A 26,845-nucleotide genomic window follows, 5' to 3' on the forward strand; every position below is an offset into this window, starting at 1 on the left:
AAAATGGAAAATTAGAAGTAGCTGCATCTCGGCAGTTAGTCAAGAGTTTGTGGGGAAACGGCAAAAAATAATCCTGATTTGCTCCATCACACAGCGCTGAAAGTTTGGGAGGCCAAATCTTCCTCCTTGCAAACTTGTGGTCTTTTGTTGGTATACACAACATTGAGATGGGTTTAAATCTCTGAAAGATGCAAAATAAAAATCAAAAAGGCTACTGGAATATTAGCCTTTATAGGAGCATAAGAAATAGATGCAGGAGTAGGCCCCACAACCTCTTGAGCCTGCTGTGCCATTCAAAAAGATCATGGCTGAACTTATGCCTCAATTCCACATTCTGATTTCTGGCTTCATGAAAAGACCCCTATGTTTATGAAGTGATCTCTCGGACAACAGATGTGATTATAGAATGATGGTGTTTATATTCCCAGTCAGATGAATCCCTGCGATTTAGGAAGGTGTTGAGAAATGAGTCACTTACTCTGTGAAGCAATATTTTGCCCATAGTTTCACCAGTTTGCAATCTGTGTATTAGGTTTGCTCTTGTAGTCACCACCAGGGGTTCTCATACCAAGTTAAAGAATTATAGAATTACAGATTACTATGGAACAAAAACAGCCCATTCAGCCCATCAAGTCTGATGTTTTCCGCTAAATGAAAAACCTCACTTGTCATACTCTAATATCCTCCTTTTCAAGCAAATATTTAATTCAACTTTCAAACAAATTAAAAATGCTGTTTCTATGACTGTCTGGCAGAGAATTTCACATTCTAGCCACTTTGTGTGAATATGTTTCTTCTCTCATTGTGATTGACCAGTGAAAACAATCCACACCATTTACTTTCATCATAAACCCTATCAACTCACTCCTTAATCTTCAGATCTAGCAAAAACAGATCGAGCAAAAACAATTCCTAACTTCAAATTTCTCTTTTTAGTTATAATTCCTCTGAGTAAATCTATGCTGTATCCTTTCCATCATATCATTTCCTTTCTATGATAGGATACACAGTCTCTGCACAGTCATTTAACTGTGGCCCTAGAATAAACTTTCATTTATATAGTGCCTTTCACAACCTCAAGACATTCCAAAGCACTTTATAGCATGCCATCACAAACAGCAATAAGATTAATGACCAGACTGTTTTACTGATGTTAGTTAAGGATAAATATGGGCTAGGATACCAAGGAGAACTCCTCTTCTTCAGATAGCACTATGGTACCTCTTATGAGCACTCGAGAGCCAATGAGCCTCGGTACCTCCAACAGTGCAGCACTCCCTCAATAACCACATGGAATTTGTGCTCATGACTCTGGAGTGGTGCTTGAACCCACAACCCTCTGACTCAGAGGTGAGAGTGCTACTGCTCAACCATGCCTGATACTAAGGTCTTACACAAGTTTAATATTTCCTCCTTACAAGGGAGAGGCTCCTCAACAGATTAGGTACATTCTTGGTGGAGGTGTGGTTAATTAAGTATCTCCTGTGAACTGTTTTGTTACTGTCACAAAATAACATTGAAATGATAGCAGGGATTTAATTCTTTTAGAGGGACGGAATAGCTAGAACTGTTAGGAGGTTTGGAAGTCCAAGTCACCCAAGAGGGAGAAATTAGGAAATCAAGATCTGAGTGGTGTGGTACATTGTTCAGGGGGAACTCAAGGTTAATGATTGTATGAGGTATGTCGTTGCAGTTCTCTGGCTATGACAAGTGTGGTTGCTTCAAGAGGCAGTCATGTATTCTAGATTATGTGGGTTTGAGAAAAGGCTGCATTTGCTGACAACACAACCACTAGGTGGTGCAGTACTAGCACATGCACAAATGCAACCTCATCGACTGAAACGTCACTGTCTGCAACATCTGAGACAGCTGCCAGTAATAAAGATGGTGCTGCTCAATTTGACACAAAAAACTAATGAAACCCAAATCCCCTCAATGGCTGTGATCACCGCCTCCATCCCACCCCCAACAGTACCCCACTCCTTCCTGCCATCGCAGCTTCTCTTCACCGCTCACTCCCCCGCCCACCTGCTCGTTCCTCCTCTTGCCACTTTGGCTGTTTGCTCCCCGCCTCACCGCTTCCCCCCACCTCCCCGCTGCGCCACCCAGAGAAGCGGCAGGGGTGGAAAGCGAGTGGCCGAAGTGGCGAGCAAGTCGCCGAGGGGGGGGATGCGGCGAGGCAGGATGGAGCAGCGAATAGTCGGGAGCCACTGAAGGGTGAGCAACGCTCTGATGTCATTGCATGGTAACATCAATGCACGCATGCACACATTCATACTGGCAAGGTGGCAAATGTTCGGATGTGCTGATGATGTCGGCAATCGGTCTGCACATGTTCTGCGTTGTCAGGAGACACTCCATTGAGAAAAATGCCTTAACTATCCAAAAAGACAGGCTCATTGTTAATAAATTGTTTTTCCTGAATGCTTAAAGTTATCTGCAGGTTCGCACTTACTTTTGTCTCATGTAAATCTAACCAGATAGACTTCTGTTTTTTTTTTTGAAAAGCAACATTCCCCATCAGCTTGCTGCAAAGAAAACCCTTCTGTCAATGAAAACTGCATTGTATTTCTATGATGCTGCACTGGATTTCTTCTCAGATGCAACCAGTCAAGTGTAAACAATTGATTTTCAAAAATTAAAACAGCAGCCAGATAAACAATGGATTGGTTTCCCACAAAGATCTAGTGTGTTTCAGAATTTAGACTGAGTCTATAAGGCACACAACTGGATTAGCCATCCACCACTTGATCTGTCTGGACCACAAAAAGTGCTATTGAGTCTCCACCTCCTCTGCTAAAACCACCCACTAATGCCGGATTAACCTGAAAAGTGAAGAAAACCCATGGCTTATGTTCTTCACCAAGAATCTCCTTAAACCTCTCTCTCTGCCCCCTCCACCCTCTTCCTCATCTACATCTTGCCCCCTTGGAACATCATCTAAAGATATGGGGTCAGCCTCTATAGGTACACTGATGACATCCAACTCTCCCTCTCCTCCAACTTTCTCAACCCTTCTACTGCCTCTGTGTTGCCAGACTGCTTATTCAATATCCAGCCTTGGATCATCCGCAAAGACCTCCAGCTAAACATTGGGATGATCATAACCATTGTCTTTGTCCTCTGCAACAAACTCCATACCTTCACCAATGATTCCATCCCCATGCCCTACCCCTCCTAAGGTTGAACCATACCATTTGTACCCTCAGCATCCTGCTTGACCTCAAGCTGATCATCCAGCAAAAGACTGCTCTCATACACTTCTGTAACTGTGCCTGTTTCTCCCAATCTGCTGCCAAAACCTTTGCACTGTTTATCCTTGCAAAGGTTTTAATTTTGAAAAACTATTAGCATTCCCTTGGCTTTCTATATTCCACCAAGAAAAGCCCACATTTTGTGAAGTTATCAACTCCAGCTTTGCTTTATCTTTTCCATAGATCCAGTACCATACTGTAATTGAGGGTTCACAACTGCATGCAATACTCCAATGGCAGATCCACCTCTATCTGGTGTAAATTCAGTATCACTTCCTTGCAGTTAAAATGTTTAAAATACAGAATTCCGTGTGTTGTTGTGGCCTTTTCTACCTGCACGCCCCTTAAAGATATTTATTTGTCCAATTTTAAGAAACTGAACATTCAGACTATATTTCCCTTCACTGTTCTTTTCCCCAAAATTTACTGCTTCGTACTTTCTATATCCACTACCTATCTGCCCACTCTATTAACCTATGTTCACCTGCAATCCTTCTCAGCTTGCCATGCCCCACATTCGATATCAACAAACTTTACTAGTATTCCTCGTGTCAATGTCCAAATCATTTATATAAATGGGAAAAAAAGGTCTTGTTACAAATCCTTGGGGTAGGCTAATGCTCACATTTTGCCCATCTCAAAATTATTACCCCTGCCATCTAACCAACCATCTATCCAGGTTCCTGAAGCATACCAAATGCATCAATTTTCATAACAAGCTTCTCAGGTAGAAAATTATCAAGTGTCTCCTGAACGTCTGTGTCTATAACACTATATTCCCTTTATCCACACATTTATTTTCTCAAAAATTGTACTAAATTAGTCAGGCACAGCCTATGCTTTACAAATCTATGTTGATTGTTCCCGTTTAATCTTTTGCCTTTCTAAGTGTTAACTAATTTCATCCTGTATCGTGGGCTCCAGCTGTTTATACAAAATGCAATTACGACTGAGTGACCCAAGATTTACAAACTTATCTCTTTCCCTATCCCTGAATGAGGTGCAATATTTACCACCCTCCAATCCTTTGGCACTCTTCCCATTTCCAAAGATATTGGAAGAATACGTTCAGCACCACCACTATCTTCTCCCTGACCAAGGAGACTCTCATTCCCATTAGTCTGGGCTATATTCAAATTTAGCTCTCAGATGTGCAAGAAAAGTCACCATCTAAATCACAAAAGGGCAAAAGTTTAAAGGGATTGGAATTCCAAAGCTGTATTGGACCCACGTAATACCTGATGGTAAATGGTGCTGGATATGAACAATTGATCTAAAGAGGCAAAATGCTCATTCACAAATACGGTGGGCTGCATTCAAAGATGGCGGCACACACGTGGGCTTTATTTCGCAGAGCCGCTGCCATATTAAACGCAGCAGCTCATTGAACGTGGCTGGGGCAAACCGCCCCCGCCCACATCCCGATGACGTGGAAGGGACGGATGCTCTGTCCCTGGCAATGGCACCAGGCACCACTGCGCAGGTGCCGACACGCTTTTTAAAGGGCTTCGAGCCCTTCTATTTAATTTACATTTTTAAAGAAATTATGAGTGCAAAAAATTTAATAAATTTGTCCCGACCCCCTCCCACCATCCCCCCACCCCCATGACCAACTTTATTACTTGCCCTTCCCCCACAAAAAGACATACCTTGTGCTCCCAACCTTCACCCCCTAAATTTCATAAACCAAGAACTGTACTCTCTTCCCACCACCCACTAGACCAAAAATGGTTGACCTTGCTCCCCCCATCACATCCCCCCAACCTGAAAATTTACTTTCCCCCCCTTCCCAGTGTTCTGCCTCGGATCACCGAACAGAAATCCGAAGATGTGGAAGTGCCGGCCGCTGCCACCAATATGGCACTGGTACCGATGGCAGGAGCGGGCAAGTATTTAATTCATTACTTTAAATACATTTACATATTTAAATTTTGATGCCGCCACGAGGCCTCGCTGACGCCAGCAATATGGGGCCGGGCCTTCCCGGCATTGAAACCAGTGGCCGGTCTCTCCTGGAGGCATTTTCTGCTCCCCCCACCCCCCCGTGCCGTCGGTGGGGTTGGGGAGGGCGGTAAAACCAGCCCAGTGTGTGTATCTATGTACATACAGGAAAAAAGGCACATGCAACAAAAAAAGCTAGCTGGCTTTTAATGCTAATATACTGCACCCTGTTCAGTTGCCAGGTAACATCCAACTTCCTGAAGCGTAACAACTGTGAAAGGGTATTATAGTTTTAAAATAAGAACAAGTGACACTTACCTTTAAATCAAGGTGGACTATGTTGTTTCTGTGCAAGAAAGCAACACCTTCTAATATCTGCCTCATGAGCCGTTTGACATCTTTTTCTTTGAAGGCATCTTCTCTCTCAGCTACACATTGGTTGAAAATCTCACCACCAGCAGCACTGTGGAGGAATGAAAATTAATGTAACACAGTTTAAGTGTTAATGAGCTACTGAAATAAACCAGAAACACTAAATGGTTCCAAAGGTTGCTCTGCACTTCCTTTGTTACAACCCAAAAGATGGAGCACCATGGCCTTATTGAGTATTTTTACAGGAAACTCCACTTTTCTGTACATTAACAAAAACGATTATGCAATGATTGTTCTCTCAGCTGGACACGTGATCATAACCCTGAAACATGACACTTCTCCATTCCCACACAAAAACACACTAAGGAATAATTATTTTCCATGGTATGCATATATAATCGACATAGAAAAAAAATAGGAGTAGGCCATTCGGCCCTTCGAGCCTGCTCCGCCATTCAATACAATCATGGCTGATCATCCAAACGCAGTAACCTGTTCCTGCTTTCTCCCCATATCCCTTGATCCCATTAGCCCCAAGAACTATATCTAACTCTTTCTTGAATATATTTAATGATTTGGCCCCAACTGCTTTCCGTAGCAGAGAATTCCACAGGTTCATCACTCTCTGGGTGAAGAAATCTCTTCTCATCTCAATCCTAAATGGCTTACCCCTTATCCTTAGACTGTGACCTCTGGTCCTGGACTCCCCCGTCATCGGGAACATCCTTCCTGCATCTAGTCTGTCCAGTCCTGTTAGAATTTTGTAGGTTTCTATGAGATCCCCTCTCATTCTTCTAAACTCTAGCGAATACAAGCCTAATCGACCCAATCTCTCTTCATACATCAGTCCTGCCATCCCAGGAATCAGTCTGGTGAACCTTCACTGCACTCCCCCCATAGCAAGAACATCCTTCCTCAGATAAGGAGACCAAAACTGCACACAATACTCCAGATGTGGTCTCACCAAGGCCTTGTATAATTTCAGCAAGACATGCTTGCTCCTGTACTCGAATCCTCTCACTATGAAGGCCAACCTACTATTTGCCTTCTTAACTGTCTGCTGCACCTGCATGCTTGCTTTCAGCGACTGGTGCACAAGGACATCCAGGTCTCACTGCACCGCACCCTTTCCCAATCTATCGCCGTTCAGATAATAATCAACCTTTCTGTTTTTGCCACCAAAGTGGATAACCTCACATTTATCCACATTATACTGCATCTGCCAGGTATTTGCCCACTCACTCAACCTGTCCAAATCTTACTAGCTTCTCTGCATCCTCCTCACAGCTCACACTCCCACCCGGCTTTGTGTCATCTGCAAACTTGGATATATTACATTTAATTCCCTCAACTATATCATTAATATATACTGTGAATAGTTGGGGTCCTAGCACTGATCCCTGCGGTACCCTTTCGACAAAGTCCCACATAAGAGATTAGCATGTAAAATTAAAGCGCACGGGATTGGGGGTAGTGCATTACAATGGATAGAAAATTGGTTGGCAGACAGGAAACAAAGAGTAGGAATAAACGGATCTTTTTCCGAATGGCAGGCAATGACTAGTGGGGTACCGCAGGGATCAATGCTAGGACCCCAGCTATTCACAATATATATTAATGATTTAGATGAGGGAACTAAATGTAATATCTCCAAATTTGCAGATGACACAAAACTGGGTGGGAGGGTGAGATGTAAGGAGGATGCAGAGAGGCTTCAGGGTGATTTGGACAAGTTGAGTGAGTGGGCAAATGCAGTATAATGTGGATAAATCCACTTTGGTAGCAAAAACAGGAAGGCAGATTATCTGAACGGCTATAAACTGAGAGGGGGGGAATAGGCAATGAGACCTGAGCGTTCTCGTATACCAGTCGCTGAAAGTAAGCATGCAGGTGCAACAGGTGGTAAAAGGGGAAAATGGCAGGTTGGCCTTCATAGCGAGAGGATTAGAGTACAGGAGCAGGGATGTCTTGCTGCAATTATACAGGGCCTTGGTGAGGCCACACCTGGAATACTGTGTGCAGTTTTGGTCTCCTTATCTGAGGAAGGATGTTCTTGCTATACAGGAAGTGCAGCAAAGGTTTACCAGACTGATTCCTGGGATGGCGGCACTGACATATGATGAGAGATTGAGTCGGTTAGGATTATATTCGCTGGAGTTATGAAGAGTGAGGGGGGATCTCAGAAACCTATAAAATTCTAACAGGACTTGACAGGGTAGATGCAGGAAGGATGTTCCCGATGGTGGGGGGACCAGAACAAGGGGTCATAGTCCAAGGATACGGGGTAAACCATTTAAGACTGAGATGAGGAGGGATTTCTTCACCCAGAGAGTGGTGAGTCTGTGGAATTCGCTACCACAGAAAGCAGTTGAGGCCAAAACATTGTATGTTTTCAAGAAGGAGTTAGATATAGCTCTTGGGTTTAAAGGGACCAAAGGATATGAGGCAAAAGCGGGAACAGTTTACTGAATTAGATGATCAACCATGATCATAACGAATGGCGGAGCAGGCTCGAAGGGCCGAATGGCCTACACCTACTCCTATTTTCTATGTTTCTACGTTTACCCCACTAATCACTTCCTGCCAGTCGGAAAAAGACCTGCTTATTCCTACTCTTTATTTCCTGTCAGCTAACCAGTTCTCTATCAATGTCAGTACCTCACCTCCAATCCCATGTGCTTTAATTTTGCACACTAATCTATGTGGGACCTTATCGAAAGCCTACACACACATTAGGAGAGGACCATTGTAGAAACGTACCACTATAACACTGAATTAAAGAAATATTAAGCCCAGTTTAGAAACAAAATAATTTACATTGCCTTTTAGTAAAAGTTTCAAGTTAGTTGAGTTTCTATTCCTCCTTCATTGGGCATAATGAAGGCTGGTTTGTGGAATTCAATAGTAAATGAAAATTGATTGCATCTTTGTCTACTGTGATACTGTTACACTTGCATTAATAATAAGCAATGATGGATATGAAAAGGTCATACTGTTTAGGCTACTGACTACATCAGTGATTGTGTCAGATGAAAAACTGCAGAAGTGGGGAAAGGGAAAAAGTTTTACTATGCAAGTTTAAATGCATCAGATGGAAGTTAAATTCAAAGCATGCTTTTAACTTCTGCAGCTTGATGTGGCTGTCACCAAGGTTGTCATTTATATTGCAAGTGACTGAACCCATAATTTGTAGAAAAACTGAAGTAACATCCTAGTTAAATTTTTTGAATAGCTGCACAGGTTTTTTGTGGGTTTGCACTAACTTTTCAGAAGCCCAATTACGTGCCTACTAGCTCAAGCAAGGAAAACACAAACTAGCCTATTTAGGAATAAGTCTTACTGCAAACTCAACCAGAAGTTAAAAGGAATGTAACATTACTGGCTATTCAAATTCAAAATTACATTAAAATACACATTCACAAATGTGATACAAGCAAAATTCAATTTATTCCCAATTTAGAACTGACTGCTACATGGAAATTACAAGGAAACAGGACACTCAGTCCAAACAGTCTCTGTTGGTGTTTATCTTCCACATGAGTAACAGTCTTAATCCATGTTGCTGCTCTCTTTTCATATCCTTTTAGTCCCTTTTCCTTCAACCACCTGTCTAATATTTTAAATGTAGAGATGCTCTCTGCTTCAATCACTAATTCCAGTGGTGCATTCCACAGCCTCACAGCCCTGTGTAAACAAAAAAGAGCTTGTGTTCTCGGTTCTAAACCTGTTCGTCTTATATCTATGTATACTGTTACGACCAGGTGAGAAAGGGGTCTAGGGCTCCCTCCCAGCCTTCACCTGGTCTTACCGTAACAGGGTTTAATTTTAAACACAGTGTTTTTAGCTCCCCCTTGGTGAATCCTTGTTCACTGCTTTCCAATTATAAGACAAAGAAACCAGCCAAACAGGTTCTTAGATTTAAAGAAGAAAAGTTGAACTTTATTAAACTTAAACTCTAATTCATTAACACCTAAGGATACGCGACGTGCCCACGCTAGCATGCACACGCAATACACACATGCAGATAGAGACAGAAAACTGAAGAAATAAAAAGGAAAAGTTTCAGGCAATATCTGAAGATGGTTTTTGTACTGTTCTTAGAGCTCGCGTTAGAGTCCTTGATTGTAGGTAGGTCTTGCTTTTCATTGGGGCCCAATATTCTTCTTAAACCTTGTTCAATGTAGGAGACTTTTCTCTCTTGAGGTTCACGTGTCTTCAGTGGATTTGGAGTTCCGTGAGAAAGAGTTGGGAGCAGACAGAAGAGGTCCTCTCAGTCCAGGAGCAAACAGTCTCTCTCAGTTCAATCTATGGCTAGTTCAAAAAAACCTGGACCAACCAGTTAGTCATGTGACCAGCTGGTTTAACCAGTCCCAGCCTTGAGAATGTATCATTTTAGCAGGCCCTGGAATGTGCTTCCTTACACCGTCAATGTCTGGTGATCAAAATCCATTTGGGTTAATTGGAAGAGGGAATAGTCCTTTGTCTCTACAAGCAGCATCTTTTAGTATGCAAATGTCCTTCCAGCCAAGTATCTGGTGATTTTTTAACAAGTCATTTCTTCACTCCAGCAGCAGTTTAAAATCAATGTTCATGTGCCAAAATTAATATGCCGCATTCGCGGCAGGTGGTGTGTCTGCATGACAATACTTGCTTTAAATCCTTTATCTACTAGAAACAGTCCGTTTCTACCGACCTGGTCACATCCAATCATAACTTTAAACATCTTTATCAAATCACTCCACAACTTCCTCTGTTCTAACAAAAGCATCCCCAATTTTTCAAGTCTTTATTTATATTTGAGCTGTGATCTCTATTGCCTCAACACCCTTCTATAAAGTAGAAGCTAAAAATGCACATTGTACACCAGGCGCGTCCTCACTTTTTCCTTCCATTAAACAAGATTTTTCACGTATCCGCACTAAATTTCACCTGCCATAGCTCCGCCCACTTATGACCATTGTCTAGCTCCTTCTGCAACTTCTTTACTGCTTTAGCAGACTTTACTACTTTCATTCTCTGCTACTCATGAAATCGCAAGGGAACACATAGGAGAACTCTCCTCACTAAGTTTCTTTTTGTTCCCTGTAGAAAGCTGAGGAGATATCACAAATTCAGAAGAACAGAAGAGAACTAAACAGGCAAGCCTCCATTCCATGGTGCTACAGTTGAAGTCCCAGTTTGCTGAACCACTGTGTTTTAAAATCTTATGACAAAATATATTGCAGGTCTTGAAGTGTTAATAGAGACAGCTCTGGTGGATCCAGGGACGAGGGAGCAGTACCTCAGGACATGCGCGATGCCAATATCATCACCCTCTATAAAAACAAAGGTGACCGCAGTGACTGCAACAACTACCGTGGAATCTCCCTGCTCAGCATAGTGGGGAAAGTCTTTGCTCGAGTCGCTCTAAACAGGCTCCAGAAGCTGGCCGAGCGCGTCCACCCTGAGGCACAGTGTGGCTTTCGTGCAGAGAGATCGACCATTGACGTGCTGTTCTCCCTTCGTCAGATACAGGAGAAATGCCGCGAACAACAGATGCCCCTCTACATTGCTTTCATTGATCTCACCAAAGCCTTTGACCTCGTCAGCAGACGTGGTCTCTTCAGACTACTAGAAAAGATTGGATGCCCACCAAAGCTACTAAGTATCATCACCTCATTCCATGACAATATGAAAGGCACAATTCAACATGGTGGCTCCTCAGAGCCCTTTTCTATCCTGAGTGGCGTGAAACAGGGCTGTGTTCTCGCACCCACACTTTTTGGGATTTTCTTCTCCCTGCTGCTTTCACATGCGTTCAAGTCCTCTGAAGAAGGAATTTTCCTCCACACAAGATCAGGGGGCAGGTTGTTCAACCTTACCCGTCTAAGAGCGAAGTTCAAAGTACGGAAAGTCCTCATCAGGGAACTCCTCTTTGCTGACGATGCTGCTTTAACATCTCACACTGAAGAGTGCCTGCAGAGTCTCAGCGACAGGTTTGCGGCTGCCTGCAATGAATTTGGCCTAACCATCAGCCTCAAGAAAACGAACATCATGAGGCAGGACGTCAGAAATGCTCCACCCATCAATATTGGCGACCACGCTCTGGAAGTGGTTCAAGAGTTCACCTACCTAGGCTCAACTATCACCAGTAACCTGTCTCTCGATGCAGAAATCAACAAGCGCATGGGAAAGGCTTCCACTGCTATGTCCAGACTGGCCAAGAGAGTGTGGGAAAATGGCGCACTGACACGGAACACAAAAGTCCGAGTGTATCAAGCCTGTGCCCTCAGTACCTTGCTCTATGGCAGCGAGGCCTGGACAACGTATGTCAGCCAACAGTGACGTCTCAATTCATTCCATCTTCGCTGCCTCCGGAGAATACTTGGCATCAGGTGGCAGGACCGTATCTCCAACACAGAAGTCCTCGAGGCGGCCAACATCCCCAGCTTATACACACTACTGAGTCAGCGGCACTCGAGATGGCTTGGCCATGTGAGCCGCATGGAAGATGACAGGATCCCCAAAGACACATTGTACAGCGAGCTCGCCACTGGTATCAGACCCACCGGCCGTCCATGTCTCCGCTTTAAAGACCTCTGCAAACGCGACATGAAATCCTGTGACATTGATCACAAGTCGTGGGAGTCAGTTGCCAGCGTTTGCCAGAGCTGGTGGGCAGCCATAAAGGCGGGGCTAAAGTGTGGCGAGTCGAAGAGACTTAGCAGTTGGCAGGAAAAAAAGAGACGCACAATGGGAGAGCCAACTGTGTAACAGCCCCGACAAACAAATTTTTCTGCAGCACCTGTGGAAGAGCCTGTCACTCCAGAATTGGCCTTCATAGCCACTCCAGGTGCTGCTCCACACACCACTGACCACCTCCAGGCGCATATCCATTGTCTCTCGAGATAAGGAGGCCAAAGAAAAGGTGGATCCAAAATCCAAAAATTGAACACTGAGCTGACCATTTGGCTGGGGTACCTCAGATTTAAATTTGAATATTCATCCATCATACAGTGAAGGATGGCTTCAGAACTGTGGCTTTTCTTTTTCAGTAATGCTTCCAGGTAAAGAATTTTAGTACTGTATTTGAAATGTTTTACCATGTTAAAGATCTATTAGAAATTGCAACAGTTAGTGAGTGGGTTCTGCCCTTTAATAGACTTTTGGTACATGTTTATTTAAACCAGAATATAGACATCTTAGACAAGCCACTGAATAAAGTGAAAGAAAGAACAAAGGTTAAGCCCCTGTTATCTCTATGGGACAGGCAGAGCTACAGTAAATGCAGTAGGCATGCTTTTTAAGAGTTTCTGGACCACTGCTATTTAAAAAAAATGGTACTGCAGCAGGGGCCACTTTTATAAGCCAATGCTGCAGAGGAGTACTATGCTAAATTTTCTAGGTCTTATATTGTTACTGAAAAATAAATTTGAAAAATCAAAAAGAGCTACAAGATGACAATCATATCTTTGTTCTTTTCTATTTATCAAAGTACTGTATGGTCTGAGACTAGGCACAGGACAAGACTGCCACTGCAATTAAAAACAACTGGTTTGCTATTTACAAATGTACATTTGAAGAAGCAACAACTTATATTTATATAGCACCTTTAACATAATAAAATGTCCCAAGGTGCTTCACAGGATCATTAACAAAATAGGACACCGAACCACATAAGGAGGATATTAGGGCAGATGACCAAAAGTTTGGTCAAAGAGATAGGTTTTAATCAGTGTCTTAAAGCAGAAAAGAGAGGTAGAGAGGCAGAAAGGTCAAGGGAGGAAATTCAAGAGCTTAGGAACTAGGCAACTGAAGGCACAGCCAATAGTGAAACAATTAAAATCAAGGATGGCCAGGAGGACAAAATTAAACGAACGCAGACATCTGGGAGTGGCCATGGAAAGATTTGAAAATGAGGATCAGAACTTTAAAATCAAGACATTGCTTGAGTAGGAGCCAATGTAGGCCAGCGAGGCCCGGGTAATAGGCGACAATTTCAAAACAAGGGGAGAGCCACTTAGGACAGAGATGAGGAGAAATTTCTTTACTCAGAGGGCTGTGAATCTTTGGAATTCTCTACCCAAGAGGGCTATGGAAGCTGAGTCATTGAGTATGTTTAAAGCAGAGATTGAAAGATTTTTAAAATACCAATGATATATAGGGAAATGAGGATAGTGTGGGAAAAAGGCATTGAAGTGGATGATCAGCCATGATCTTATTGAATAGCAGGGCAGGCACGATGGGCTGAATGGCCTACTCCTGCTCCTATGTTCCTATGTTCTTATGAATTGGATTTGGTGCAAGTTAGGACACAGGCAGCAGAGTTTTGGATAACCTCGAGTTTACGGAGCGTAGAATGTGAGACACCAGCCAGGAGTGTGTTGGAATAGTCAAGTCTTGCGGTAACGAAGGCATGATTAAGGGATTAAATAGCTAAGAATGGAGCCAGGCAAGAGTTGTCCCACCAAGGTGGCAAACAGTGAAGAGGTGTTGGAAGAGAATGGTGAGGCCAAATGTGTCAAAGGCGGCAGACAGGCTAAGAAGGACAAGGGAGGAAAATCTACCTTTATCTCGGTCACAAAGGATGTCGCCTGTGACCTTGATAAGTGCTGTTTCGGTACTGTGGCAGGTGTGGAAACCTGATTGGAGGAATCCAAATAAGGAGTTCTGGGAAAGACGGGCACAAATTTGGGAGGCGACAACACATTCAAGGACTTGAGAGCAAAGGAAGGTTCAACTTGAGGAGATAGTTTGCAAGGACAGTGGGGTCAAAGGTTGGTATTTTCAAGGCAGAGTTGGGGGGTGGGGGAATGATGACAGATTTAAAAGGAGAAAGGGACAACACCCGAAGAGAACCATTAACAATATTGACTAAAATGGGGATCAGGAGGGAACATTGGGTGGCAGCGGTTTAGTGGGAATAGGATTGAGGGAACAGCAGGTGGATCTCATAGACAAGATGAGCTTGGAGAGGACATGAGGGGAGACAGAGAAAACAAGAGAAAGATGCAAGTTCATGGCAATGGCAGGGTGGAGCTTTAGAGGACATTTGGTCCAGTGGGCTAGTGGTAGGGAGGGACGGAGCAGAGGCAACTGATTGGATGGCCTTGATCTTAATGACAAAGTCGTTCATGAGCTCCTCACACTTATTATTGGAGACAGGGGATAGGGTTTTAAGAAGATGGTTTGCAGCAGATAAAGGAAGCGAGGGTTATCTTTGCATTCCAGGATAATCCTGGGAATAGTGAGCAGTTTTAGCAGACAAGAGCAGGTCCCATCAATGCCTTATGTGGTCGAGCCAGATCTGATGGTGAATGATTAAATCAGTTGTCTGCCATATCCTCTCATTTTTTTTTTTATATACACCACCTTGCACACATTCAAGATGTCAAAAAGTGCTTCACAGCCTGTGATATATTAGGAGTGTAGGCAAATTCAATTTCTCACAGTAAGATCTTGTAAACTTTAAATGAGATAAATGATGTTAATCTGCTTTGATGGCATTTATTGAGGAAGGGATTTTGACTAGGACACAAGATGAACACCCTGTTCTTCTTTAAATAGTGCCCTGGGATCTTTTGTCCACCTGAACAGGCAGATAGGGTTTTGGCTTAACATCTCACCGTAAGCAAGAAAAAAGGAATTCAGAAACGTAACTCACCTTTAAGTGGGTCAAAACCAACAAATGTTGTTCACAACAAACACAGCCATAAACTGAGGCATCTGAATTACACAGCATATTAGCTCAACTGAATAATTGGCTACATAACAGTTAAAAGTAGAATTGTATTAGCCCTGTGATGAGAATTGGAGATGGCGGTACATTGTAAATTTTTTAAAGCATGTTGAAAATACTCCAAAAATTGTCCTTGTGTAAACTTCTTTAAAGTATGATATATTAGAAGATTCCATATTCTTATTATATTGCTTACTTAAAAAATTACTTCATTGCAATTATCTCCCTAAAATACTGCAACAATGAAAAACTATCCAATGCTATGCAGCCTGTCTTTCGGACGAAACATTTAAGTCTGCTTTATTCAGGTGAACATTAAAAGGATTCTGTGGCACTACTCGAAGAGTGGGGAAGATTTTCCAGTGCCCCAGCCAACATTTATCCTTAATTAACACCACTAAAACAGATAAACTGGTCATTTAAAATCATTGCTGATTGTGGGTTCTTTGCCTATTAACAGTGATCATACTTCAAATAATTAATTGGCTGTGCAGTTCTTTGGGTCATCCTGAGGAGGTGGACGGTGCTATATAACTGCAAGACTGTCCCTGTCCTTTAACCTGAAGTGAGATAAAACTAGAATCACTGCAGTATAGATTACATGATAGAATTTCCACAATTCTGCTCTCCATTGCACTGTAAGGCACCAAAGGCAGAGTAAGCCTGACCCCGTGAATTGCAACTGGTTCATCACATCATCTGAACATCTCAATACATTACTTTATACCACACACCGAACACTGGTGGTTTAAAATGGTTTACTGTCAAAATCTATTTATTGATAACTAAAATCACACCTATTGCATGATGAGTACACATGCACATCCAATATTAGTTGCCTTTTAAACTTTTCTCCATCATCTGAATATTTACGCCAATTACAATTCTTGAAGCTTTTAAAAATAAAATTGCCTGCTCTTTTCATAATTCTCTGTGGTAAGCATACAAACCAGTTTCTTTTCACATTGAACTATCTATCAAGCAACCTCCATTGCAGTACATCAACTGTAACCGAACGTGCAACAACCTTCCATCACAGAATGAAGGCATAGGTTATCTTGCAATATAGTGTACAAACAAGACACACAACAGGATTCAAATAGCAGCAACAATGGCCTGGGGTTGTACTGCTCACACACTTGCTGCTTGTGAGCATCTTCCCTCAGCCCTTTACTGTGTCCTCTAAGCATTGCATGCAACCTGTGAACTTTACAATGTATATTGAATATTTTCCACAGCAAATTGTCAACTCGCAGTAAGCTACAATGAAATGCTAAAAATAATTTGCAATGAAAAATATTTCTTCAGAACTTAAATTTCAGTATTTTATCCAAACCCACACTAAAATATAGCACAAACCTTACAAATGCTCACACTGGAAACACACCAGATACTTAAGTACGTGATAGTCACAGCTATATACAATTTAGCACTGCTTAGATATATTCTTGCTAAAAGTTGATTTAAAAAAAAAATAAACTGCTGATATTAACTCTTTATCGAGGCCCATCTTTGCTCCCGGAAAGGCTTAGCATCTACAACATTGAGTAGCTGAGTCTTACATACCAGGAAGGTTTCAGGTTTGACCCCTGGCCAGTGTTGAGTTTGATCTTGGGCAGAATAGCAATTGAGATGCCACAAATGGAGTAGGGGCAGGAAGGAAGGTCCACTGTTTCCAATCCTGATACTACTGGAAGTGTGAACCTGTAGATGTTGGATAGAACAAGACTGGACCTGGACTCTGACTTAGTTGCAATGTCCCCACTGTGGCTTAGTCTACCAACATTCTTCATTGAGGCTTACATGTGAATAATGGCTTTGTGCAGAGCTTCAAAGGGTTCCCACAGAATTGTATCCAGCAAGGAGTTAATGCTTCATGTGGCCATAGCGGTGGTGGGGGAGGGTCAGCCAATTGTGGGGGTATGATCGCTCGGAGGTAAATTAGTTGGGACAGAGGAAACACTCCTGCCCCTCCTGGCTGTACAACGATTGCACTTATCTCAAGGATCCACCTCAGAGATTCCCCGAGGCCTGGGAATCCCACTTGCCCTGTGTTAAAAATAAAAATGCAGTTTTAAGAAGACTTCAGGTACCAACCTGCCTAACGGCAGATTGGTTGCCCAACCCACCTCTGTTAAAACCAGAAGTGGGTGGGCTGGGGTCAGGTTTGGAAAGTTTTAAATTTTTACCTTTACCACCCACTCTTAAGGAGTTAAAATTGCTCTACTGTGTTGCAATTTTAGTTCTAGTGTTTGCAACACACGGATTTAGCTATTTATATAATGCTTTAACAATTTCAAGCATGAAGCGAGTTTTGAATTTAGGTAGGTCGATCTATTGCAGCAAAAGTAATCCACACAGGAGCCACAAGCACATCTGCCATCAGAATGTTCAGTAATTAATACAAAGGACTGCATATCATGGTTTATAACTGTGGGATAGCAGTTGGATATAAGGGCGGAGTGTATCATATTTAAACACACCTCGGAGAATTGAAAATCTAACTAAATTTTTCTAGAACAAAAAAACTTGAGGAATGAGGATATTTTAACCTAGTTTGCCCCATGGTGTGAATTGACCATCCATTTTACACCCTGCTTGATTTTCCTCCTCATGGAAGTCAATAGAAGGTAAAATAGGCATCTGATATGAACCATCCATTTCCTGCCTGGCAGGTTTGGTTACAATTTTCCCTTTAGTTTCTAACAATTAAATCTCTGAAAGTATCAGGCACCCCCTTTTCTAAAGTTTGAAGTGGAATGCATGTGCCATGCAAGTAAGAGAACTAGGAGCCACAGGGAAGAGGGCAGAGGCAGGAATCAGGGCTTGAAGAGAACTCTGATGCTAATTTTGCTGAGAAACTTTTAAACTGAAGCCTACAGAGCATGGAATTTTAATCTGCGCAGTTTCCTTCGTTGAGTCATCTTCAACGTTTCTAGACAGATGAATTGCCTGTCTGTAATCAGAATGCAACAACATATCTCCCTTGTGTCATGAAGTGTGAGGGAAATAATAGGAACATAGGAACTGCTAGACAAAAAAGACCAACGTCCATCTAGTTCACCTTCCACCATGCTGGTAGTTGCAAGGTCCAATGATAAAGTCAGACTGCAACTGAACTTGAAGGAAGACAGCATCTCCCTGTCTCGTGCTCTCTCTTTCGCTCTCACAAAAAGAAGAAACTGCAACTGAATTTCAAGACAGAAAACCATTGAAACAAGTTTGAAAATGTACTGGGCCCCAACAAGATGGCAAGATCGAACTGCAATCAAAGACTTTACATCAAACTCAAAAGACAGTAAATGAACTTCAGCTATTGCTTCAAACCTTTCCCCTTGATTCTTTCTCCTTTTCTGTCTCTATCTGCGTGGGTGTTCATTGCGTATGCATGCCAGCTAGCATGGTCGCGTCGTGTATTTTTTAGTAGTTTTAACCGATTTAGAATTTTAAGGTTAATAAACTTACACCATTCTTGTTTAAATCTAAGAAAACCTGTCCGGTTGATTTCTTTGCCATTATAATTGGAGAGCAGTGAACAAGGATTCACTGAGGGGAAGCTAAAAACAGTGTTTTAAAAATTAAACCCTGTTACGGTCAAACCAGGAAAAGGCTGAGAGGGAACCCCTAGACCCCTTTCTCACCTGTTCGTAACAACAGACTTGGCCCTGATCTTGAAGCCAAGGTGATGATATGGTCAATGATGACCCACAAATGGCCAGGGACCAGACAACAGTGTTGCAACTGGAAGTACAGTTGGGATGGCTGGGCACTCTCTTGTCAAGATGGTCATTACATACTGCTAATGTTTCCTGTCCCTTGCTAGCCCAAGCCTGGATGTTATCAAGGTAGTTCGATAGGCTGGCTGTGGCTGCTTCATTATTTAAGGAATTTTGAATTTAACTAAACACTCTGGAATTATTAGTGCCAGCCCTAAACCCGGTCTTATAACAGAAGGAAGGTCACTGATGAAGCAACTGAACATATTTGGACTGCGGACACTTTTGGAACACAGTTATAGGAGTGAGCCACTCAGCCCCTCAAGCCTGTTCCACTATTCAAATAGATCATGGCAGATCTGAATCTTAACTCAATCTACTCGTCTAGGTTCTATAACCTTTAACATCCTCACCTAATTTCCATGGCAAACTCTTGCAGTGATGTCTTGGGGCTACAGTAACTAATCTCCAAACACAACCATCTCCCTTTGTGTCATCAGATACACCTCCAGCCACTGGACAATTTTCCCTTCAACCCTCCGAGTTCAATGAATTTTTTCATGGCCCCTTGTTGCCATACGCAGGAGAATGCTGCCTTAATGTCAAGGGAAGCTTCTGCCTTACTAGCTGATAGGATAGCAGGAAGCACCTGATCAACAAATGAGTTCCAAAAATAATGGTTTGTGTTCTTCTTGGTAAAATTTAAATGTTTTAGAAGTACCAAGAGTCACGTTTAGAGTCAGAGGTTTTTTTAATATTCATTCATGGGATGTGGGCGTCGCTGGCTAGGCCAGCATTTATTGCCCATCCCTAATTGCCCTTGAGAAGGTGGTGGTGAGCTGCTTTCTTGAACCGCTGCAGTCCATGTGGGGTAGGTATACCCACCATGCTGTTAGGAAGGGAGTTCCTGGATTTTGACCCAGCGACAGTGAAAGAACGGCGATATAGTTCCAAGTCAGCATGGTGTGTGACTTGGAGGGGAACTTGCAGGTGGTGGTGTTCCCATGCATTTGCTGCCCTTGTCCTTCTAGTTGGTACAGGGTGCGGGTTTGGAAGGTGCTGTCTAAGGAGCCTTGGTGCGTTACTGCAGTGTATCTTGTAGATGGTACACACTGCTGCCACTGTTCGTCGGTGGTGGAGCGAGTGAATGTTTATGGATGGGGTGCCAATCAAGCAGGCTGTTTTATCCTGGAACATGTCGAGTTTCCCGAGCGTTATTGCAGCTGCACCCATCCAGGCAAGTGGAGAGTATTGCATTACACTCCTGACTTGTGCCTTGTAGATAGTGGACAGGCTTTGGGGAGTCAGGTGGTGAGTTACTCGCTGCAGGATTCCTAATCTCTGACCTGCTCCTGTAGCCACGGTATTTATATGGCTACTCCAGTTCAGTTTCTGGTCAATGGTAGCCCCTAGGATGTTGATAGTGGGAGATTCAGCTATGATAATGCCATTGAATGTCAAGAGGAGATGGTTCGATTCTCTCTCGTTGGAGATGGTCATTGTCTGACACTTGTGTGGCGCGAATGTTACTTGCCACTCATCAGCCCAAGCCTGGATATTATCCAGGTCTTGCTGCATTTCTACACGGACTGCTCATAATCTGAGGAGTCACAAATGATGCTGAACATTGTGCAATCATCAGCGAACATCCCCACTTCTGACTTTATGATTGAAGGAAGGTCGTTGATTAAAGCAGCTGAAGATGGTTGGGCCGAGGACACTACCCTGAGGAACTCCTGCAGTGATGTCCTGGAGCTCAGATGATTGACCTTCAACAACCACATCCATCTTCCTTTACATTAGGTATGACTCCAACCAGCGGAGAGTCTTCCCCGATTCCCACTGACCTCAGTTTTGCTAGGGCTCCTTGATGCCATACTTGATCAAATGCTGCCTTGATGTCAAGGGCATCACACTCCTGACTTGTGCCTTGTAGATAGATGACAGGCTTTGGGGAGTCACCTCTTGAGTTCAGCTTTTTTGTCCATGTTTGAACCAAGGTTGTAATGAGGTCAGGAGCTGAGTGGCCCTGGTGGAACCCAAACTGAGCGTCACCGAGCAGGTTATTGCTAAGCAAGTGCCGCTTGATGGCATTGCTGATGACCCCTCCCATTACTTTACTGATGATTGAGAGTAGACTGATAGGGCGGTAATTGGCCGGGTTGGACTTGTCCTGCCTTTTGTGTACAGGACATACCTGGGCAATTTTCCACATTACAGGGTAGATGCCAGTGTTGTAGCTGTACTGGAACAGTTTGGCTAGGGGTGTGGCAAGATCTGGAGCACAGGTCTTCAGTTGTAAATTGCCCCTAGTATAGGTAGGTAGGTGGTAGGGAAATATAGGGACAGGTGGGGATGTGGTAGGAATATGGAATTAGTGTTGGATTAGTATAAATGGGTGGTTGATGGTCGGCACAGACTCGGTGGGCCGAAGGGCCTGTTTCAGTGCTGTATCTCTAAACTAAACTAAACTAAACTACTATTGCTGGAATATTGTCAGGGCCCATATCCTTTGCAGTATCCAGTGCCTTCAGTCGTTTCTTGATATCACGCGGAGTGAATCGAATTGGCTGAAGTCTGGCATCTGTGATGCTGGGGACTTCAGGAGGAGGCAGAGATGGTTCATCAACTTGACACTTCTGGCTGAAGATTGTTGCAAATGCTTCAGCCTTAACTTTTGCACTGATGTGCTGGGCTCCCCCATCATTGAGGATGAGGATATTTGTGGAGCCACCTCCTCCAGTTAGTTGTTTAATTGTCCACCACCATTCATGGCTGGATGTGGCAGGACTGCAGAGCTTAGATCTGATCCGTTGGTTATGGGAACGCTTAGCTCTGTCTATTGCATGCTGCTTATGCAGTTTGGCACGCATGTCGTCCTGTGTTGTAGCTTCACCAGGTTGACACCTCATTTTGAGATATGCCTGGTGCTGCTCCTGGCATGCCCTCTGGCACTCTTCATTGAACCAGGGTTGGTCTCCTGGCTTGATGGTAATGGTGGAGTGGAGTAAGTGCCAGGCCTTGAGGTTATAGATTGTGATTGAGTACAATTCTGCTGCTGCTGATGGCCTCATGGATGCCCAGATTTGCATTGCTAGATCTGTTTTAAATCTATCCCATTTAGCACAGTGATAGTGCCACACAACACGATGGACAGAATCCTCAATGTGAAGGCGGGACTTCGTCTCCACAAGGACTGTGCGATGGTCACTCCTACCAATACAGTCATGGACAGATGCATCTGCGGCAGGCCAATTGGCGAGGACGAGGTCAAGTATGTTTTTCCCTCACCACCTGCTGCACACCCAGTCTAGCAGCTATGTCCTTTAGGACTCAGCCAGCTCGGTCAGTAGTGGTGTTACCAAGCCACTCTTGGTGATGGACATTGAAGTCCCCCACCCAGAGTACATTCTGCGCACTTGCCACCCTCAGTGCTTCCTCCAAGTGATGTTCAACATGGAGGAATACTGACTCATCAGCTGAGGGAGGGCGGTAGGTGGTAATCAGCAGGACATTTCCTTGCCCATATTTGAACTGATGCCATGAGACATCAGTGTAATTGGTAAGTTTGTGTGAAGAACCCAGTAACACAACAATGGTAACTCTCAGGATGTTAATGGGGGAATTCAGTGATGGCAATGTCTTTGAATGAAGAGTAGATAGTTGGATTCTCTCTTTTTGGAGATGGTCATTGCCTGGCACTTGAATGGCATGAATGTTACTTGCCACTTATCAGCCCAAACCTGAATGTTGTCCAACTCTTGCTGCATATGGATACAGACTGGTTCAGTTCTGAGGAATTGTGAATGGTACTGAACACTGTGCAATCATCAGTGAACATCCCCACATCTGACCTTATGATGGAAGGAAGGTCATTGATGAAGCAGCTGGAAATGGTTGGGCCTAGGACACAACCCTGAGGAATTCCTGCAGCAATGCCCTGGGGCTGAGATGATTGGCCTCCAACAACAACTACCTTTCTTTGTGCTAGGTATGACGCCAACCAGTGGAGAGTTTCCCCCGATTCCCATGGTCTTCAATTTTGCTAGAGTTCCTCGATGCTACACTTGGTCAAATGCTTCTTTGATGTCAAGGGAAGTCATTCACCTCGCCTCTGGAATTGAGCTCTTTTATCCATGTTTAGACCAAGGCAGTAATGAGGTCTGCAGCCAAGTGGCCCTGGAGGAACTGTATTAAGAATGGCCAGAAAGATACAAACAGAGTAAAACATTATTGGCATGCTACTAATTAAGGCTTTGTGAGCACAAGTCATAGTCTCCACTCCCACTTTATCATTTCACAAGGAAATCCAGACAGAGAAGTTTAAGCCAGAGATACAGAGTGCATTCAAATTCTCAAACTAAAATTCAGAAGAAAATCCCAAATGGCACCAGCTGCACACATTTGTTTCATTTGAACTTCAGCCATAATTGCTCTCAAGCACATGGGTTTTTATTCTTTCTGATCAATTATATTCCTGTTAACTACACAACTGAAGTGAATTATGTGATAGACTGTTGATATCGTGCATGATTGCTCATTGAAGATTAGGATTGAATGGTAAGTGAAAGCAAATGGTTTGGTAACAACCTGCACTCAAGCCAGACTAAACCAGAAACATAATGGATCATAATATTAGAAAATAAAGCAATCTGAGTGACATGTTTAAACTTGATTATGGTATGTGCATCAGTCCCTTGAGGACAGCTCCATGAATACTGGAACAAGGAACTGTATCAACCCATGACCCACTTTAAAGTGGTAGCAAGAAGAGAATTGAGAGTAAAAAAATTGATTTTATCCAAATATTTGTAATTTATACTCCAGAAAGGTCCCATTACTTATCTGCAAAATATTATAAACAGATTGAACAGGTATTCTGGGGGGGAAAAAAGTGTACCAAATGTCTTTTACAACCAATAAGATCATAATATTCTGGATAAATAACAAACTCTCAACTTTTAATAACTCCATTTTGCAATCACCAGTGGATTTGTGTTTGCCTTGATCAAATTTACGAAAACACTCCTCAGCATGAAACAGATTCCAAAGCAAAAGAGAATACATAAAACTATTGAGAATTACTTCACAGGGTTTTATTGTCTCCCCTTTAAAAAGTGGTCCTTCAATCATAAATTGGGTAATCCAGAGTCATCCATCATACAAAACATAAAAGGTTTGCTCATTTTGGCATGAATTAAGAACTGAACTCTAATTCTATAAAAAGTAGCCCTCACAAACCCGCTGTGGAAAAATAAAATCTAACTTCCCCTTAGGAAAACAATTTGCACTCAAGTGAAAGTTTTGTTCTGAATACAATCCTGTCCTAACTAAACAGTGAGCCCTTGGTAACTGAAGGGTCCTCTTTAGTCAAAGCAGCTTTAGGCCATGAACAACTACCGTCACGTGCAGCTGAAAGCACAGTGACATAAATGAATTCACAGCAGGAAACCAGCAAGCAATGAGGCCAAGTTTATGTGCCAGATGTAATGCTACTTTTGATCTCCAAGCAGCCATTAAACTACATGACTGTGCTGTCTAATTTCTCTATAAAATCTATTACTAGTCAAGAACACTCAATGGCTTAAAATGGAAGAGATATTTTCCATGCTTTCTGTTTATAGTTCTATGCAGGGTCCTGAAAACACAAAAGGTAGCTTATTCATTGCAGATGTCCAAAAATATAAGGTCAACTAAATTCTATTTTACTTCTATTATGCTTCAGTCTAACTACAAAATCTGTTAATGAAAAGACGTGATTTGTGCCTTTTGTTTCTCTGCCGGAAAAATTCTGACGGGGCTTCCTCAATCATAAAGGGATGTGAACAGAGGCTTATGCAAACAAACTGGTTAGCTGCAGCTTCCATTTAAACTAAGAGAAAAATTAACCCATTACTTGCCCACCATCCTCTCAAAGAAAATCAGCTGTACAACTGCTACTCCAACATATGTGAGACACCAAAGAAATCAAGCTCTGTCCACAGTGCTTAAACAATGAATGCTCTGAGCATTGATCAATTTAATCTCCATGGAGATGGATAATAAGCTGTGAAAGGAATTCTTACAATACACATCAGCAAGCACAAACAGCAGAAAACAACTCAAGCAACCATATGATGATTAAAACATATTTTCAAATAAATGCCTCATGTTTATATGAAAAACGCTTGCAGAAAATTCAAGATTTGCTTGTGCAATTAAACGTTGTTCAGTTCATCAAACGTGTTTCCATGAATGTTGTTGCCAATTCTCTTCACACTTGGGCTTCTCCAAAGTTTTCCTATTTTTGTTAGCTGCACACAGCATGCTGTGTTCAAATAATCTCCATAATTCAAATTTTACTAAGTTCCCATTTTCCTATTACGTTTCTGAATTTGAATGAATGGATAACTCAGTTTGTTCCATTCAAAACATACACATACCTTTTGCTTAAACATTTTATCATACCCATGGGACAAATATTTACCAGTTGTGGCTAAGCTCCCTACACTCATAAAGCAACAGTTTAACCTGTTCAGATCTTTTTTTAAAAAAAGAGTTGGCACTCAATTTATGAAAATCAAATAAAAAAATTAAATGCTGACTAAACATTATTCCTTAAATTGGACAGAATCGATTGCTGTATAACTCTGCAAACCTTACTCGGACAAACTGTACTTGCTGCCACAAAATTGTATTTTGGGACCATTTCATTTGGAGGTACTCAGTTATCACGGAATGCCAAAAAGGTTACTTGGATGCAAAAAAAGGTCTACTCAAAAAGGGGTAATTTTAACCTAACCCACCTGGTGGGAAAATGACAAGTTCAGATCCACCGCCAATTAATACCAAGTCAATAGAAATTAAACTCAAGCAGGATGCAAAATAGCCAGCTGATCTGATCACTTCAGCTCTCGTCAGACAGGTGAGGTTAAAATTACTTCTGAAGTCTATGCCAACATGGAAGGTGAAAATCCTCTGGAATGACCAACAAACTTTAGGGAAATAGCATCAAAATAGAAAAAGTCTTGACAAATCTCCCATCACCAATGGATCATAAGAACATAAATAGGAGCAGGAGTAGACCATATGGCTCCTCGAGCTTGCTTGGCCATTCGATACAATCATGGCTGATCCGCAGCTTCAAATCCACATTCCTGCCTACTCCCCATATCCTTTGAGTCCCTGAGACCAAAAATCTGTCTATCTCAGCCTTAGATATACTCAACAATGGAGCAGCCACAAACATCTGGGATACAGAATTCCAAAGATTCACAACCCTTTGAGTGAAGAAATTTCTCCTCATCTCAGTCCTAAATGATTGATCCCTTATCCTGAGACTGTGCCCCCACGTGCTAGATTCCCCAGTCGGGGAAATAGCCTCTGAGCATCTGCCAGTCAGGTCCCTTCAGAATCTTGTATGCTTCGATGCGATGACCTCTCATTCTTCTAAACGCAAGAGTATAGGCCCAATTTACTCAGCCTCTCATCATAGGACAAACCTCTCATCCCAAGAAACAATCTAGTAAACTTTTGCTGTACCCCCTCCAATACAAGTATATCCCTCCTTAAATATGGAGACCAAAACTGCACACAGTACTTCAGGTATGGTCTCACCAAAGCCCTGTACAAATGTAGCAAAACTTCCTTATTCTTGTACTCCAATCACCTTGCAATAAAGTCCAACATACCACTTGCCTTCCTAATTGCTTGCTGTAGCAAAGGATCAGCGATAACATATGCTCACTGTCTGCTAGTATCCAGCTATGAAGCTGTTATGCTGGGCCTAAAGGTGGAGTCACAGAATATTACAGCACATAAAATAGGCCCTTCAGCCCATCAAGTTGGTGCCAGTGTGTTTCTCC

The 26,845-nt window shown here is 42.7% G+C and overlaps 1 protein-coding gene across 1 annotated transcript in view; it reads right to left on the reverse strand.

Annotated features, from left to right (window-relative positions):
- Nucleotides 1–26,845, reverse strand: part of stk17a (serine/threonine kinase 17a) — a 91,632-nt gene that overhangs the window by 34,225 nt on the left and 30,562 nt on the right. The window contains exon 3 of the mRNA XM_068011624.1: nucleotides 5,514–5,658. Coding sequence (XP_067867725.1) covers nucleotides 5,514–5,658 — 145 coding nt within the window. The remainder of the gene's footprint in view (nucleotides 1–5,513; nucleotides 5,659–26,845) is intronic.

Source organism: Heterodontus francisci, chromosome 2, assembly GCF_036365525.1.
Source record: "Heterodontus francisci isolate sHetFra1 chromosome 2, sHetFra1.hap1, whole genome shotgun sequence".
Classification (NCBI taxonomy): Eukaryota; Metazoa; Chordata; class Chondrichthyes; order Heterodontiformes; family Heterodontidae; genus Heterodontus; species Heterodontus francisci.